At 41.2% G+C, this 17,078-nt stretch overlaps 1 protein-coding gene across 1 annotated transcript in view; it reads right to left on the bottom strand.

Annotated features, from left to right (window-relative positions):
- LOC140364812 (partitioning defective 3 homolog) overlaps positions 1-17,078 on the bottom strand; it is a 554,921-nt gene that overhangs the window by 417,588 nt on the left and 120,255 nt on the right. Inside the window, exon 3 of the mRNA XM_072451184.1 lies at positions 5,883-6,054. Within this exon, the coding sequence (XP_072307285.1) occupies positions 5,883-6,054 (172 nt within the window). The remainder of the gene's footprint in view (positions 1-5,882; positions 6,055-17,078) is intronic.

Raw genomic sequence — 17,078 nt, 5'->3', positions numbered from 1 at the left:
CTCGCTCTTCAACGAATGGGAAAAATGGTTCAAACCTCGATTGTAACGGCAAAAAGAAAATAATAATAATCTAAATTCTATTATGTAACAAGGAAAGAAATTACAAATTGTCACCATTGCAACATCGGGTTAAATCTCCTGTTATGCTAATGATATCTGCTTCAACGAGCGATATAGTTCTCATTTTATGGACCCAACTAGACCTGAAAGTGGGTCTAACTGGCTTTAACATTAGCTACTGTTTGTACTATTTGGAGCTACAGTGTCCAAGTCATTTCTCTCGTGGATCAGTGCAGTTTGTCTAAGTCTGAGAGTGAATTAAACATATTTTCACACAAAAGCGGTGTTGTACATGTACCTGGTCTGACTGGAAAGTACCTGTCCCAGAGCAGGAGCTAAGTTCTTAGTTCCTACTCTGTACAAACTAAACCAAATTCAAAATATACACCTCATGACAACTAAATGGACACATGTGGCCTTCTGGTTAACAACACAATCTCACAGGTTCAATTCCCAAGCCTTTTTTTGTGTGTAACTCCTCCAGCTTTAGGTACTCGTGACCCCAATCCTGCAAACGTCACTAAAATCTCATCAAGAAACATCCAAAAAAGCATTCACTTCATTTCCCTCGCCCCCAAAGCCACTGTATTCATTTAAAGTTTGAGACGGTTTTTATTTAACTTCTGAAAAACTCCAAACTAGCGAAGCGTACAGGCGGCAGCAGCCACTGTATAATTAAAATTACATTCATTACAGTAATTTACATCTCATCTCCCGTCCAATTATTAGTCGTTTGAACTACGCCGCACGTGTTAATGCGCACATCTGAGCAGGAATAAGACAGAGGGGGGGGAAACAATCAATAGTAGCTCTATGGTTAGGGTTTTAATAGGCGTAATTCTCTGATCACAGCTGCCGGGCGCCGTTGGGCTTTGGGCTTGTCTGAAAATAAAACGCTTGCCAGTAATTTGCTCATCTGCATCTCCAGAGGAAGCCTGTCTGTCTTCCTTAAGCGCGGATGCCAGTCAGGCGGTCTGTCCAACTGTATATTCTATTATCACGGGCCATAATATGCATCTTGAGTGCTGAGTTGTGAGGAAATCAAAGAGAGGAAGTATAGAAGCAAGATGTGAAAAGGATGTCGAGAACGATTTCAGGCTTTTGAAAACGCAATCTGAGTAAAAAGGAAAGTTTTGGAAAGCGCTGTGCTTCTTTAGAATGAGTGCAAAAACCTTGCCATACTCTTGTCCAAGTGGAAATGTCATTGCTTCGTTTTGGAATTAGAGAACGACACGGTTTGATGATGTTGGGTTTTTCGCGATCGATGGTCAATGAGCTCGGCCAGTAGTTTTGGGCCGATGTTCTATATCTCCTCTCATTCAGAAGAGCTGCTAAGTTTTATTCGTTGTTTGTGGGGAAGTAAACACGAGCACAACAAGGATTGCAGACTGAGATTGACTGTAAATGCGTCCCATGAGAAGCAGTGTCACGCGGCCGTAAAGACTTCCTGACATTTACAATACTAAACATAGAAAGAAAATATGCAGATTTTATGGTTATTTTTCGGTGCAGTAAAAACAGACGACAATATCTGGAGAGACACGAGCGTCTGGAGTTTACAGATCGATAAAAGGAAGAAATTATAAAAAAAAAAAAAAGGGTTTTCCTTGAAAAAGCAGCAGTGGGTGTTTTTAATTTTAAATGTTTTTGAAACATGAAAAATAAAACAATTTTTCCATGTAATAAAGTAAAATCTGTTCAGCCCCAGTGCAGTGCAGATATATATCGTAAAAGCTTTTATTCAGGTGAAAATGAGACAACAAAACATTCTCTGTATCTAACTACCGAGTGTTTCCTTCTCTGAGAAGCAGGAAGTGCGCCGTTAGCATGCTAATGTTTGCTAGCTTTACCCGGGACGGCAAATGTCGCTCTGGGCGCAGAGACTCAGATGGAAATGATTTGTAAAGATCCAAATCTCTCTTGTTCTGCTAAGCCATAAGTGAGTAATGCCATTGTTACATTTAAGTGTGAAAGTACAGCTTTAGTCCGGGGCCGTCCCGGATCAGTTTGCTCCAACTTGTTCCCACTAGTGAAATTGCCGGATTAGAGCCGCTCCACTCGCCCCGGCCGAGAAGCGAGATCGGCCCCGGTTTCGTTCCGGAGCGAGTGGGACCAGCCAAGAGCAAGACCGGCAATTGAGTGTCCGTGTTGAGTCTACTGCGGGTCGCTCCACTGCGGGTCGCTCCACTGCGGGTCGCTCCACTGCGGGTCGCTCCACTGCGGGTCGCTCCACTGCGGGTCGCTCCACTGCGGGTCGCTCCACTGCGGGTCGCTCCACTGCGGGTCGCTCCACTGCGGGTCGCTCCACTGCGGGTCGCTCTGCATGTGCACGGGATCTCTCACCCGTGCCTTCTGGTTGTGTGGACATATTCATAGAATACTACAAGTCGTCCACAAAGTTAGCAACACAGACAGGAGACATGAGTGTCTCGCCCGAGAGAGAAGAGTGACAGGAGGCTCCGCCTTTATCATTTAACCAGCACGTAACCTTGCGCACAACAATATAGTGCCAACATATGCAGTGGTAAACATCGCTCTCTAACAGTCCGTTAGGCGGAGGAGTTTAATTGCTGAATCGGCCCCAGTCTCGCTCCTGAGTGGGAACACAGTCTAAAGATGGCTGCCAACTGAGCCGGATCAGTTTAGTCCGGACTAAACTGATCAAGTGGGAACGCAACTTATGTCTTTCCTTTAACAGCTCAAACCAAATATGCTGCAGATTTAAGGCCAAATGCCGATGCACTAAAAAGGGAAATGTTCCACAGTATAACAAAAAACATCTATATCTTGCATTTATTTAATTACAGGTGTTTTAATGAGGATAAATACCACAGTGCACCGTTAAGCTTCTGTTAAGCAACTTTTGTGTAAGGTTATTTTCTGCTTTTATCTCCTTGTTTGTTTAAAGGAGATAGAATCAGAAAATAAATGAATAATAATAATACAGAAAAGTATACAATTTTATTCATGCATTTTTTATTAAAAAAAAAGCAAATAAAGCAAAACCACCTTGTGATGTCATGAGGTGGTGCCCTCCTTCTCCAGGAAATGTTCCTGACAATGCCAGCCATTAAATTGAATGAAATAAAATCATATCAATCAGTATCATCAAATTTCAGATACATAAAGGCTGTTTGAAGTTTTAAAACATGAAATAGCATAACCTTGTATAAGAAATGTAATTATTCCAGTTGTCATTGGTTACACGGAGGCTTAGGTCCACTCCATGTCTTCACTGTGTCGTTACATTGAACACAGATACATAACCAGAAGGATGAGCGCTGTGTAGGCCGTGTAATGTGCCCTGTGCCATTCGCTGATCGTGTCATTAAATGTGCTAAATGGAAAACATTATGTAAAGTTGAGGACACAGGCAGATGAAGAGGAGACGAGTGGGTGGGACAAACAATGCAGCCATTAGCTTTGAAAATGTGTTGGGGTTTTTTAGATTCAAATATGACAACAGTTCATTTATACATCTAAAGTTTTATGGTTTTCATTTTGAGTGATTCGATTCGAAAACTGTGCCTGGAACTTTGATGAAACTTAAACCTTTTCAAAGTTTCCAACAGGCAAGAATAAGTGCAAAGAAGTATCCAGTATCCACAAATACACGTCATGTAGGTAGAACTTTAACAGAATTTAGTAGTATTATGGGTATCGCTTTGGCGCTGGTGGAAGAAATACTCAAAAAATTCAATATAAAGTAAAGTAAGTTCAAATCTAAACTTTTAATTTAAAGGTAAAAACTAAAGGTATATGTTGCAGATTTCTGATTTTGTTAAAAGTCTCAGTGTTAAAATATTCTGTGTTTCCAGACTGCTTTCAGATTGAAGTAAAAGTAAAAAGTATCCACCGTAAAGTACAGCACTTTTACTTCTGTACCTAGTGTCAAGTGTTTCTTATTTTTTAGTCCATAGCTAAAACATTTACATACACACCAAGAAAATTCAAATTAGAAGATTTCTAAAATGCTCATTAACATAAAGATAGGGTTACTTAATAATGATCCTTCCCCTAACGCCTTAATTAAGTTGCTAAGAATTGTGAATCAAGTCTTTGTTCATAATTAAATACAACATGGTACATGAAAAAGCACATTTACCATAGCAGAAAGTGACGATTTTTGTTTTCCTTCGTCACCTTGTGGTTTTGACTGAATTTGACAGTCCTTCGATTGGGAAAACCGCCCCAGCCTATACGAGCCTTTAAAAGCTTACATTCCCAGACAGGCTTTTGTCAGAGTTGGTTCCACTTCATGGCGTGTGGACATTTGAACACCAGCTCCATTTTAGTGAGGGGACTCGTGTCTATGTGTTTGATTGTGAGTCGTTGCTGGAGCGTGACTTAGAAGAAGTGTCTCGTAGCCTTGTCTCTACCTGTCTGCAAAGAGCATTCCCCAGACGCAAACACACACTCTTAAAGGTATGTCAGGTGAACCGGCGTCACACCGAGGAACAGAGCAGGAGATGTACTTTGTTCCCAAACGCTTCTGTGAATAAGTTGGACCAAGTTATGACTGTGATTCCAAGGGACCGCGAAGTTAGAGAAAAGTTTTGAGATCAATAGTTTCACTTTACTTTCAACCGGTGGGATATTTTATTGGGTGATGTTGGGAGTTGTGTGTGAGGACTCTTTTCTCAAGAAACAAAATCAGTTGCTAGAGCAAAAAGAATCTGACATTGAAAGGTGCTTAGTGTAATGTTCCTCTTTTCCTTGGTAAGGTTAATGGCGGCCTGTGTTTGCGTGCTAAGGCTCCGGATCGCGGGTCTGCTACAAGCAACTGACATCACCACATCTTGTCTGACATCTTAATTAAGTCAAATATAAATTGTTCTTGCAATATACTTTTAAATTATAACGCCAATCTCAGCAATTTTGCAAAAAGACGTTCAGTGATTCCAAGTTTGCGTCCCTAAGAGATGTGGCTAAAGCTAGCGTAAACAGGTAGGTCCAGGTTTATCGTCAGCTTTTTCTGCATTTATTTCACTCCTCTGCGCCTCGACACCGCGTTTTACCGTCTCTTCATGTAATGCGTGGATCATGTTACGCACTGGAAATATATTTTTTTTCCATCTTGATGCAAAATTGTGTGTCGATAAACAGGAAACAGCTGATGCTAACGTTCGCTAGCTTTGTTTCGTTACGTCTGTCAGCTGAACAAATAAAGTTAGTTTGGTTAGAAATGATGTTTTAATCTGCTTTTTGCCAGAGTCTGTCATCTCTCTTGTCCAATCATCTCACCCAAATGTGTTTCAGGAGCCAAAGCAAACCGGAACGCTTTGGAAGCCAGACTTACCATGGTCTGCTTTGGATCAGTTAAACAAGCCTGCACGGTTCACTTAAGACACTTTTGGACCGTACCAATCTACTCCAAAGTGAACCAGTGGAAACATGGCTATAGAGCTTCTGGCTGCCTTGTCCTTTGAATAGACAAAAGTCATTTGAACCTTTCTTACTCCCAAAAAAACATAACTTATGACATACATTCTATTCATTGTCAATCTCCAAAGTCTAATAACTATTTGGATTATCTTGGAGTATATTTGCTTGCTCGTTTCCTATGGTTTTGCCATTTCATTGCCCTTGAAACACCATAAAATAAAAAGTAAGTAGCTTTTATGTAGAGAACTTACTGTGAGTGCTTGAACCTAAATGAGGTCTCTGGGGTCATAATATTATGGGATTTAGTGAGTGTATTGTAGCTCTCAAAAGAGATTTCCAACACACTTCTCATGTTAATGCGTCCAACCAGCGAAACAGCCAGTCCAACATTTAAAAACACATCTTTGGTGCTTTTGTTGAATAAGAAAAGTCCTTACTGGATCTGAGGGCGGAGGGCGTCACTTCGATCTCGCTGTGGGCCTGGTAGGGCTGGAAGGCCGAGGCGGAGCTCAGGTCCCCGGGGAAGGGCTCTGGACTCTGGGTTCCGGAGCTGGCACTGGTCCCATCTCCTCCGTTGTGGGGGTCCTGCTCCTCGTATACTGCCACCAACTGGAGACGAGACCAAACAACAGGTGAGCTCACGGCACATTATTTTGAAGCGTCTCGTAATGTTGTGAGTGAAGTTTTTGAGCTTTTAATTTGAGCATTTCAGTTTATTTTCCTTCTCGTAATTCTACTCCACCCCATCTCAACCGCAGCAGCAGAACCATCAGCCTCTCCATCTCCTCCCCTTCACGTGCATTATTGTAAAAGGAGAGATAAAAGTATTCAAAAAAAAAGTGTTTGTGACATTTCTTCATTTCCAAAGCCAAGTTTCCCTCTGTACAAAACCTCTGTCTGCCTCATGTCACAGATACTATACGTGCTGCCATTTAAACAAGCTTTATTTCCCAACAGACAATGCCACATTTCTAATCAAAGTGTTCTCAGTGATAGTGAAAAAATAACAAAGCATTGTTTTTTCGATACTTATATGATTGTTCGTTGTACATCTTCGACCCTCAATGGTTTTCAGGTGGAACTGTCCATCCTGGAACCACACATGCCCCAGTTATCTATAAGTGGGACTATCGATTGTGTGCTTAGTGTTTGGCACTGATTGGCAGCTATGTGAACCTGAAGATGGATTTTTTTTTTACCTGGTATTTGTCTTAACTGTGACCAAAGATCAATATTTGCCAATTCCAATACTGAGATTGTTTGTGGGTTTTTTTTTCAATTCCTGGCAAAACCCAAAATGTGTAATAAAGAGAAAAGCACTGCCTTTGTGTTGTGTGTTTATAAGTCTCTCAGTGGCATTTTGCCTGATTATTAACGTTTGCAGAACAACAGATCAAATATAATATAGGATATTCTTATGTTAGCGTCAAACACAGACACAGCAGCTTTGCTTGTTGTCAGGGGAACCAAAGACAGAGACTTCAATTAAATTATCTTATGTATTTGAATTAATTCAAAACACTAGTTAAATACTACCCATAATGCCAGTGCTCTTACTGTGTATGATTTTATCCCATTTCGTATGTGTAAGTGTTTTTGAATGCATTTGTTAATTTAATTGATTGTTTTTTTTGCATTTTATTTGGTTATTCTATATTTGTTTGACAGGGTACTCACGAAAGAGAGAGTTTCCCATGTACAAACAAATGATACATTATTATTTTAAAACTAATTTTTACAGATTCATTTTTCTCTAAATGTATTCATGTGGGATATGAAATCATTTGTTGCCTACTTGTGTAAAAAAAAACAAATCTGAAGATAAAAATTGGGAATGACATGGGCCCACGAAGAGACTGGAGCAGCTTGGAAAAAATATTTGTTCCAAATATAGGCAACATTTTAATGTTAAATATTTCCAAAAGCATTTCAAAGTATTGTCCCACGTTTCTCCTAATGAACTCATTTAAGACTTGATTGCGTCTGCTTCCGTCCCTGTGGTGTAATTGTGAGACATGTGTAATCTTGTACAGGGCACGAGGGTTGCCAGGTTGGGCTCCCACTGAGACGACGACTTGCTCCTCTTTCTCAGAGGTGATATGCAGACACTGTCCCTGTCGTCAGATAAGGATTAGAGCAGCACTGATAGAGGTACAGTCTGTGAATACTGTGGAACACAATGCACTCATGTGGCCCCTGTGTCCTGAAGAGAGAACTGAGAAGGTGAACAATACAGTCGCCTTAAAGATGCACCGTGTAACTTTTTAATGTTTTTATAGTGCCAGAAAAAAAGCAATCACAAAGAACTGGATGATACAGAATGAACCAACAGAAAAACGTGTCCCTCTATGTGACTTGTCTTTTGTATTCAAAATAATGAAAACAATATATATGTACTGTGATCGGTGTCACCTCTCCACAGATCTGTCCTGTAACTAGGCCTGGTGGCAAACCAGGTCTAAACCAGGACTAAACCAGGTCTAAACCAGGTCTAAACCAGGACTAAACCAGGTCTAAACCAGGACTAAACCAGGACTAAACCAGGACTAAACCAGGCTATCGATGTGGCCTAACACGGATCCTTTTGCAGATAGAGTTCAAAACCAAACCAAAACCAAACGATCAAATATGTTTTTGACAAGTAAAAACATTAAAACTTGTTAAAAACTCACCGTATCACACAAAACACATTCTGACATTTTTATGGAATTATTATCTCAATTAATCATTCAATCGTTCAATCGCTCAATCGCTCAATCGTCACTTTAAGCTGCAGAAACAGGTTGCATGTTTCTTTTTATTCAGAGCTTGTAAGGACTTTGACATTTCCAAAACACTCTTATCATCCGTGCCGTATTTGAAGATGAATCCTTACAAGTCAAAGCGTGTCATTTCAAGACTGGATAAGGACGCGATTGTGGAGTCGAATGCCTCTTCTGCTCGTCTGATCAAGTACACCCCAAAAGCCAAATCATCCAACACAAGCCAACCAGCAAACTGGCTTTAACTGCCAAAATCCTGGATGAGAGGCGCGGATGGAAGTCAGTGCAACAGTAAAATGCAAAATACATAAAATAAAGCCACTTTGAAGTGAATCAAAAGAAGAGCAGAGGGTTTTGAGAAGTTGTTTATATGCAAATGTGCCTGTCTTTGGAGGAGATGAAAACAGAAAATACAAAGAGTGTTGTGGCTTTGCGGTGAAGTTACCCATAGGTCTTTGCTCCCAGTGGCTAATCCTGCTTTTGTATTATTGGAGCCACGCTTAAGAACCGTGTTTTCAGATTTGTAGGTGACAAAATAAGAAAGAATCACAAAAAGCTTGATGGGAAGATGCTTCAGGGGAAATAGAGGATTAACCTGACGTGTTTGGGTTGGGTTTTTGGGGTAATTTGCTGATTTTATTGTCCCACCTGGAGCCCTGTCAGTAGATTTGGAGTCAGGATCTTGGTGAGGAGGAAGATAAGCCGACACGTCATGTCGCCGGAGCCAAATCTGTGAGGTTCAAAGGTTAATACCCCAGTGATCGATAATCCATCCTAAAGCCATTTTTTTTTATTCAACTTTCAATATTATATGAAAACCCCATCCATCAACGAAAATAAATATTGTGACATTTTCATTGCACTGAAAAATGTAGAAAATCTCTGTCCTAACTGTGAGTGGGCTTGCATCTCCACAAACCTGACTCTGACCGACTTCCATGGAAATGTCGTTTCTTCAGCTATAACTTATCTATATCCTTGCCGGATGTTGTGAAGTTTGGTTTTCACTTTCCATGGACTCGTGCGGGCGTCGTGCCACCTCCAGAAAGTTACGCAGTGCTGCTTTAAATCATGTGAGCTCATTTTTCCTCCGCTTGGCTCGTCTTACAGGCAATCTGCCAGGAGCCATAATGTGCTGTATCCAGGATTCCAGCGGGTGACGAGATGGCTCCTGGTCTGAAAGGTTCTTCTGCTGATTTCTACAGAGATGTGACTGCATTGTACTGTATGTAGTAGTATGTATTAGTATGTAGTAGGATGTAGTAGGATGTAGTAGGATGTAGTAGGATGTAGTAATGTAATAATGACATTATCTGGACATCTTTCTTGCGTTCCTTCAATCAGGCATGGGTGGTCACTGCTTGTCTCCAAGGAAAGAGACTGCAGAAAAGTTACAGAGTATAAGTTTAAGTCCTAACACGTGTCTAGATCATTCCCGTACTTAAATGACCGTTTTTATTTAGCCGTCTTTAAAGTACTTCAGAGTAAACGCTCCTTTGGCTGGCAACAATGGTAATTTATGTGCGCCGGTATCGAGACTCCATTACTTTGACCCGTTTTCCATATAAAATGCAATGACCTGTAACAGAACTCGTCTCCCGTTTGAACTAGCTCATTGTCTGTCCTCTGTGAGTGGAGGAGGGCACATTTGGCCGGAGGGAACATGATGTAACCGTTGCCGTTGATGGGACAGAAGCACCAACGCCGTCACACACAAACGCTCCTCTCCGTCTGGGCTCGTCACACACACTTTAGATCTCATTCGACTCGTCTTTTCCTCCCTCTGGTACCTGCTGAACACCGGCGACAACGCAGTCGCAAGTTTGGAGGCAAAAGAGAGGGGAAAGTTGTGTTAGCGATGTGAGCGGCATGGCTAATTGTCAGTGCGGCGTGACAGCTGAAGCCGAGGGGCCGAGATACGACTGGAAGACTTTTAAAAGGGATATAGCAATAAAAAAGTTCAAATGCATTATTTATCTTGATTTTTGAGTGTCAATTTGAAAGAAAGTATATGCCAAATTGTTATATTTTAGCACTTTTATTAAGGTATATTTATATTTCCCAATTAAAAGCTAAATCTTTATTTATTATTTGGCCCTGCGACGAGTTGGCCACTGTCCAGGGTGTACCCCGCCTAAGGCCCGAAGTCACTGGGATAGGCTACAGTCACCCGCGAACCCAAAAGGGAACAAGCTGTAGAAAATGGATGGATGGATTGATCTTTATTTATTTATTTTTTGAGAAAAATAGGAACTAAAAGGAACAAGAGAAAAATGTTTATCTGCACTAAACCAGGAACGTTAGGCTACAACAAGCGCTGCAGAAACTGTCGAGTACGATTGCTACGGCAAGAATGAAGAGACCACAGACCGATCACCGCCTCGTCATTAACAGCATATAGCAGATGGAAACCGTTTGGGATCCAGAGAGAACATCCCATAAATATTCAGTCTTTATTCTGGGTCAATCCGCCTCTTCTTCCACCGCACAGTCCAGTGTCCAGTGCAGCTCAGAGGCAGCGCTGGAGAACAGAACTGAGAGCAGAGAGGCAGCAGAGACTCTCTTATAGAAGAAGAAGAAACATATATAGAAAAAACATATATATATATATATATATATATATATATACACCCACTTTAGAAAATCAGTTCAATATTTTTCACACGTAAACATTTAAACTTGCTTTCTCAGAGATTATGGACCTCTAGTGGGCTTCAAAGTGGGTGAGACTGTTGAGCCACATTGAATGCTAATGCTTCCGTTTTGGGATCTCTCTCTCTCTCTCTTTCTTGCTCCACCTCTCCCTCCCTCGCTCTCTCTCCCTAGATCCCTGGTTCCTCCTGAAACCCCCGGCGGAGCAGGGCTGACACTCATCCGGCCTCAGCCCATTCCACGGACTGTCACCACGGCTGCCAATCACCCACTATATCTACCTGTGAGCCTCAGGGAGAGAGAGAGAGAGAGAGAGAGAGAGAGAGAGAGAGAGAGAGAGAGAGAGAGAGAGAGAGAGAGAGAGAGAGAGAGAGAGAGAGAGAAGGGTGCAGGGGGAGGGGCCATGATGGTACAGCGGAGAAGGAACAATAGGGAACACAGGAACAATAGGAATGTTATCTGAAGTGAGTGGGGCAGGTGGAGACGAGGGGAGGGGGTGGGACAGATGCTGATGACGACAATGTAAGATAAGATAAGATATTCCTTTATTGTCCCACATGGGGAAATTTCATTGGTGCAACATGTGGTGTCTATACTTCGTAATAAACTCTTTTATACTTGTAATTGTGTGCCTTTTTAACCTCTTAAATTGTCTTCTTGTGTTCAACAGTTTGAGAGAACCATCCTGGGCATTTAAAACATAACGAGAACTCTATAACCCACTGAGTTTCAATCAAATCAACCGTTCTGGCGTGAACCTGGATCAGTTTGAACCCATGAATAAAAAATAAGGCTTAGTAAATGCAATTTTTACTACTTTATAATGAGTCTAGAATTCTAATTTGAGTGAAAACTGAATGCTCAAAACCTAATTTTGGTTGGGGGTGATGCTCTCTCAACAATCATGACCATGTATCTGACAAAAAGTGCACAAAAGCACACAATTACAAATATTTTACAGGGGGAAAATATATATATATAAGCTTAATTAACCAACCATATACTCCCAAATCTCAAACTAACAACTTATTCATATTTTCTTCATCCAAATTAATCAACCAACATTTTCCAAACAATTTAAATGCTCATTTTGATGCTCCTTCACACACTAGTTTGACCATTTGGACCATCATTCATCCTCATTGTTTTGCGAGGGCAGTAGTTTCAGGAGTAGCCATGCCGAGCACCAGAAGAGCCCTCCAGAGCATGAACTGGTCCAAGGCCGAGTGAGTGATGGACCAAAGACAACATCCCTCATCTTCACTCCACAAAATCCCAATGTATTCATCCACACAGCCATCCACGGCGTCAGTCTGGAGGCAGAGGACATCCATCACTGAGGAGTAAGCAAGCGACTCAGGCCACGGTTCTGTGGACACTGAGGTTGCAACATTGTGGAACATTTTATGAACTTTAAAGGGCCCATATTGTTTGTTTTTTTCCTTCAGATTTAAGAAAAGTTGTGATGAATATTTATGAAAATTTCAGGTTTAATTTAATTATTTTATGTTGGAATAATTGCGCATTCTGAGTATGTCACCCTCTCCAGAGATGAAAATGATTTGTCCCATATTTTGACATCATTAGGTACAAGGAAGTGAGCCTATAGTGCTTCACTAGACTCATTTCAAACTGCTACACAAGATCCTTTGAAGCTGCCAGGTAATTATTTAGCCTAATTTAAACTACTTAAATAAATAAATAAACTAACGTAAGATAAAATAAATAATGTTTTTTTTTTCACCCTTAGGAGAAACGTGTCTCGAGACAAGGTGCTTCACTAACACTGTACACAATACATCCAACATTAAACAATATACAACATTAAGTGACTATTTGCAGACATGTATTTCATAGTGGTTCAGTTTTGATTGCACATTCCCTCGACAGTTGTATTTTTCGAGGAGCGACAGTGAAAAACAGATTAGACAATGTGCATAGGGACTTGTCCCAGCATCCCGTTTCCTTAGACAAATGTCCCAGCATCCCGTGTCCTTAGACAAATGTCCCAGCATCCCGTGTCCTTACACAAATGTCCCAAGTGTCCCGTGTCCTTAGACAAATGTCCCAGCATCCCGTGTCCTTACACAAATGTCCCAAGTGTCCCTAGACCCTCCTTCTCACCCAGGAAAAACTACCAAACCTCTTTGTGATAAAGTATAAACCTGGAGGAGTTCCACAGTAAAGGAGAGATCTGACTCCCTCAGACGGACAGACGGACGCGAGAGAGACAGTGGAGCTGGAGCCACTCAGGAGGAAAACCAGTTCTTCAGGAGGAGAACCAGAGGAGAACCAGTTCTTCCAGGCAGATGAAGAACCGTTCATATGGAGTAGAGAGCGCTTCTCTAGAGGATTTTTGATTGCGCATTCCTCCAACATGTATACATTTAAAATTGCACATTATTCCAACATATGTGCATTTTTCATCGTACAATTAATTGCTTGTTTCTGTAAATATAAGCAACACAATGCGAGGGAACCAAATAATACTATAATTGAATAGATAAATGAGTTGAACGGCATACTGTCAAACATTGCAGGCAAAGCAATACCATCACCATGGAGATAAGACACAACTTACTTCATCGACATGCTATATTTATTTGTCCATCTACAATTTACTAATGTTAATTTGTGCAAAACTGCTATAACTAAAACAAAGACAAAAGAGAGATACTTTAAACTAGCAGATACAGATTGTGCAGAAAAGCTAGTAGCTTTAATTTGATGACTGCTTATATTCCCTCGCCGTAAACGCTTTGTGTGTTAGCCAATATCACATCGGCTCAAACCAACCCTTCCGATATAGACTTTTGAATATTTTATCATATCTTCCCAGCCATTATTCTTCCCCATCAGCTGAGCAAACCAACAAAGTGCTTAGTCCTGTACTTTTCCCCTTCATTAGAAACATGAAATATTCAGACAGTGTATGGGTGCTCTGGTCTGCCACCGCCCGACTCAAATGGCACCCATCACCTTTCTCAGGCGGAGCTCAATATTTCAACAGCCAGTGGGCCAAATGTGAGTCCAGTGAGTAATAAAAGCATAAGGGTTTTAATAGTATTTATCTTTGAGTTTTAAGGGAAAACTATGTAAAACGACAAGCTTAAAGGGTTAATAATGGTGGCTTCACATTCAGAATCTCGTGGAATACATGATCACATTAACACGCGTGAATGAAACAAAACACAAATCAAGGTAACATTACATCAAGTATTTGGTCTTTTACTTTATATACCAGATGCCCTCCCTGTAATAAAGAGATGCACTTCTTTGACTGAAGTAGGACACATTTTTCTGACTGTTCCATGACTCTACTCCCGCATTATAACAAGCATTTTCACACAGGTAAATAATCTGGAAGCACCCGCAAGAACAAAGAGGTGAAACACGGAGTCGTCAATTTATAACGAATAAAAGTTTCAAATATACCACGCTGGCAAATATTATATAGCCTTTTGCATGAAATTCCATCCAGTCAAGTTCTTTTGCGCTGCTTTGAAGTTAGGCCATGCGCATGGGGATGGATTCACACGTATTAGCGGCGCGCCTGCTGTAAGTGCTACCTACGCAGTGCTGACAGTAGGGAAAAAACTCCTACACCTCCAGACTACTCCACTGTGGGTATTTATACTTCAAAAACGCAGTCATGTGCAACTCGGGTAAGAGGGAAAAGTAATATATGAGAGAGATGAAGGCAGACGAGTGGGAACAGGTGGAGAGGGATGGGATATCAAGGTAGAAGATGTAAATGTCTGAATGTGTTTTTAGATTAATTTGGGAAAGGTATGAGTCACTGTTTTTGTTTAATACATGCTTTGATTATATATAACATACACATCAATAGAACTCCTGTAGCCACGTGACTAAACTTGTGGAGGAGAGAAGAATCTGTGGTAATGGATGGCAAAAGGCCTGAAATGTAGCTTTTGGAGGTTTTCTTTATCATTAAATTAAGCCGTAAATAACAATATATCATAAAGTAGAAAAAGCTTCAGTTGTAGTCATCTGGACTCAGTTAGAAAAAATAGACGTTTCGACTCTCGTCCAAGAGTCATTGTCAATAAAAGAATTTAGGTCGAGAACTCCGATATTTGTACTATTCTGTGGTAAGTCCAGCCCATTGGGAGGAGCCTTCCTGAAGAGGAAAGAGTTGTTTGTTGCAACAGAAACTTACCCTCTTGGTATCTACCGAGCCTATTCAACCCTTTAATGGGCTATTAGCCTCCCCTTTGTCTTTGTGGGACCCTGGCTCACCCACCCTGAGTACCTGATTAGCATCTAAATGTCCTGGAACTGGTCCTCTACCTCTCCAGGGGTTCAGGATCCCATTGTAGACTACAGGAAGATTGAAGACCTCCGTTTCTGTTTAAAGAAGGTTTTTCTTTTTTAACAAAAATAGCTTCCTTAACTCCTCTTTCAAACCATCTTTTCTCCCTGCTTAAAACCTTCACCTCACCGTCTTCAAACGAGTGATTAGAGGCTTCAAGATGGAGATGCACGGCGCTCTGTGGTCCTGAACTTGTATTTCTTCTGTGCTGATAAAGCCTCTTGTGTAGAGGCTGTTTTGTCTCACCTATGTAACGTTCTTTACAGCTTTCTTCACTGCATTGGATCGAATAAACTACATTGCTCTGTTTTTGAGTCGGCAACTTGTCCTTAGGATGAACCAGTTTTTGTCTTAAAGTGTTTCCTGGTTTAAAATAAACAGGGACTTCGTGTTGTCTAAAAATTCTCTGCAGTTTTTCCGACAGGCCAGACACATAAGGGATAGAAACACCCTTCCTTCTCTGTTCAGTTTCCCTTTTGTCCTGCTTCTTGGTTCTCTTCACTCTGTTGAGAGCCCAAGCGGGGTAACCACAGGCTGAGAGGGCATTTCGGACATGTTTTTCCTCTTTCTTCTTGCCCTCTGAGCTGGTGGGCACACCTTGAGCTCTGTGTTGTAAGGTTCTGATCACACCCAGCTTGTGCTGTAGTGGGTGGTTGGAACCAAAGAGCAGATACTGGTCCGTGTGTGTAGGTTTCCTATATACTTCTATTTGGAGTTTCCCGTCCTCTCCTCTGATCGTGGAACAATCAAGAAAGGCCAAGCGGTTCTCCTTAGCGTCTTCTCTTGTAAACCTTTTTCTACTACGCCTGGACGAATGAGGGATTACACCGACAATATATCATAAAAGCGAATCAGATTAAACATTAGCAACCTTCACTGTGTCTGAGTGTGCTTTTAACGAGTTTAAATCATGTAGATTGTGCCCTAAATCTGCAAAATCTGGACACTTGATTCGCTTTCCAGCTTTTAATACCATCAACATGTGTCTCTGGAGATGTTTGTGAGGCAAAGAAAAGTTACATGGTGGACCTTTAAAGGACACATAATTAGGCATAGTGTCCTTTAAACATGCTCTTGAGTTCCTCGTGTTTGCATTAGAAACACACATTACTTTCTCGCAGTCTGGCGTTCCCTCATCAGGATTTGGTGTGAGCGTTCCATCAGCAGAAGGAAATACCATAAATAATAAACAAAAGCTAGCTTGCCTAGTCATGCTTATGTACGGAAGCAGTTAATGATTGGAATTTGATGTCAGAAATGCTCAGAGCGAGTGATGATTTATGGAGTGCAGAAGGCGTTAAATATGACATCATAAATCTTGGAAATTTTAAACTGGGTGTTATTTTTGAGCGCTCTGAGTAAGAGAAACTCGTAAACAGGATTAACGAAAGAAGCGTGAATGTTATATGTTATATGCAACTCCAGGGATGTTTTTGATGAGGAAACAATGCTAGTTAAAAGCTCAAAAATATAGCATAATATTTGTCCTTTAAATCAAATGCATTCTCCGTTCATCTTATAATAAACCCGCCCTCTTTTCCACCAAGCTCCACCCCTGTTTCCAAACACACCTAATCCCGTGACAAATTTTCTCCCTGCTCTGATTCACATTCACCACAATATGACAACACTTGACACGCTCACAAAATCCTTTTAAAAGTCTCCTCCGGCAGATTAGTATTCATCTCCCCGCACTCGTCCCTACAAAAAGTCATATTCTAACCACGCTTTTTTCCGCAAGTGCCCTTCGTTCTTTCATTGGATATGCACAAAGCCAGGGAGAAATTTAAAAAGTCCGCATTCAGGGACCAAGCTTCAAAACAACCAAGGCCCTCTGCGATGAGCAAGAGCGGAGCAGTTCAGAGCGCTATCCTTGGCACTATGTC

Source organism: Eucyclogobius newberryi, unplaced genomic scaffold (assembly GCF_026437365.1).
Source record: "Eucyclogobius newberryi isolate DKJ021-1_F unplaced genomic scaffold, fEucNew1.0.hap1 SCAF_18, whole genome shotgun sequence".
Taxonomy (NCBI): Eukaryota; Metazoa; Chordata; class Actinopteri; order Gobiiformes; family Gobiidae; genus Eucyclogobius; species Eucyclogobius newberryi.
The sequence above is the reverse complement of the archived record's forward strand: the minus strand, read 5'-3'. Positions and strand labels throughout refer to the sequence as shown.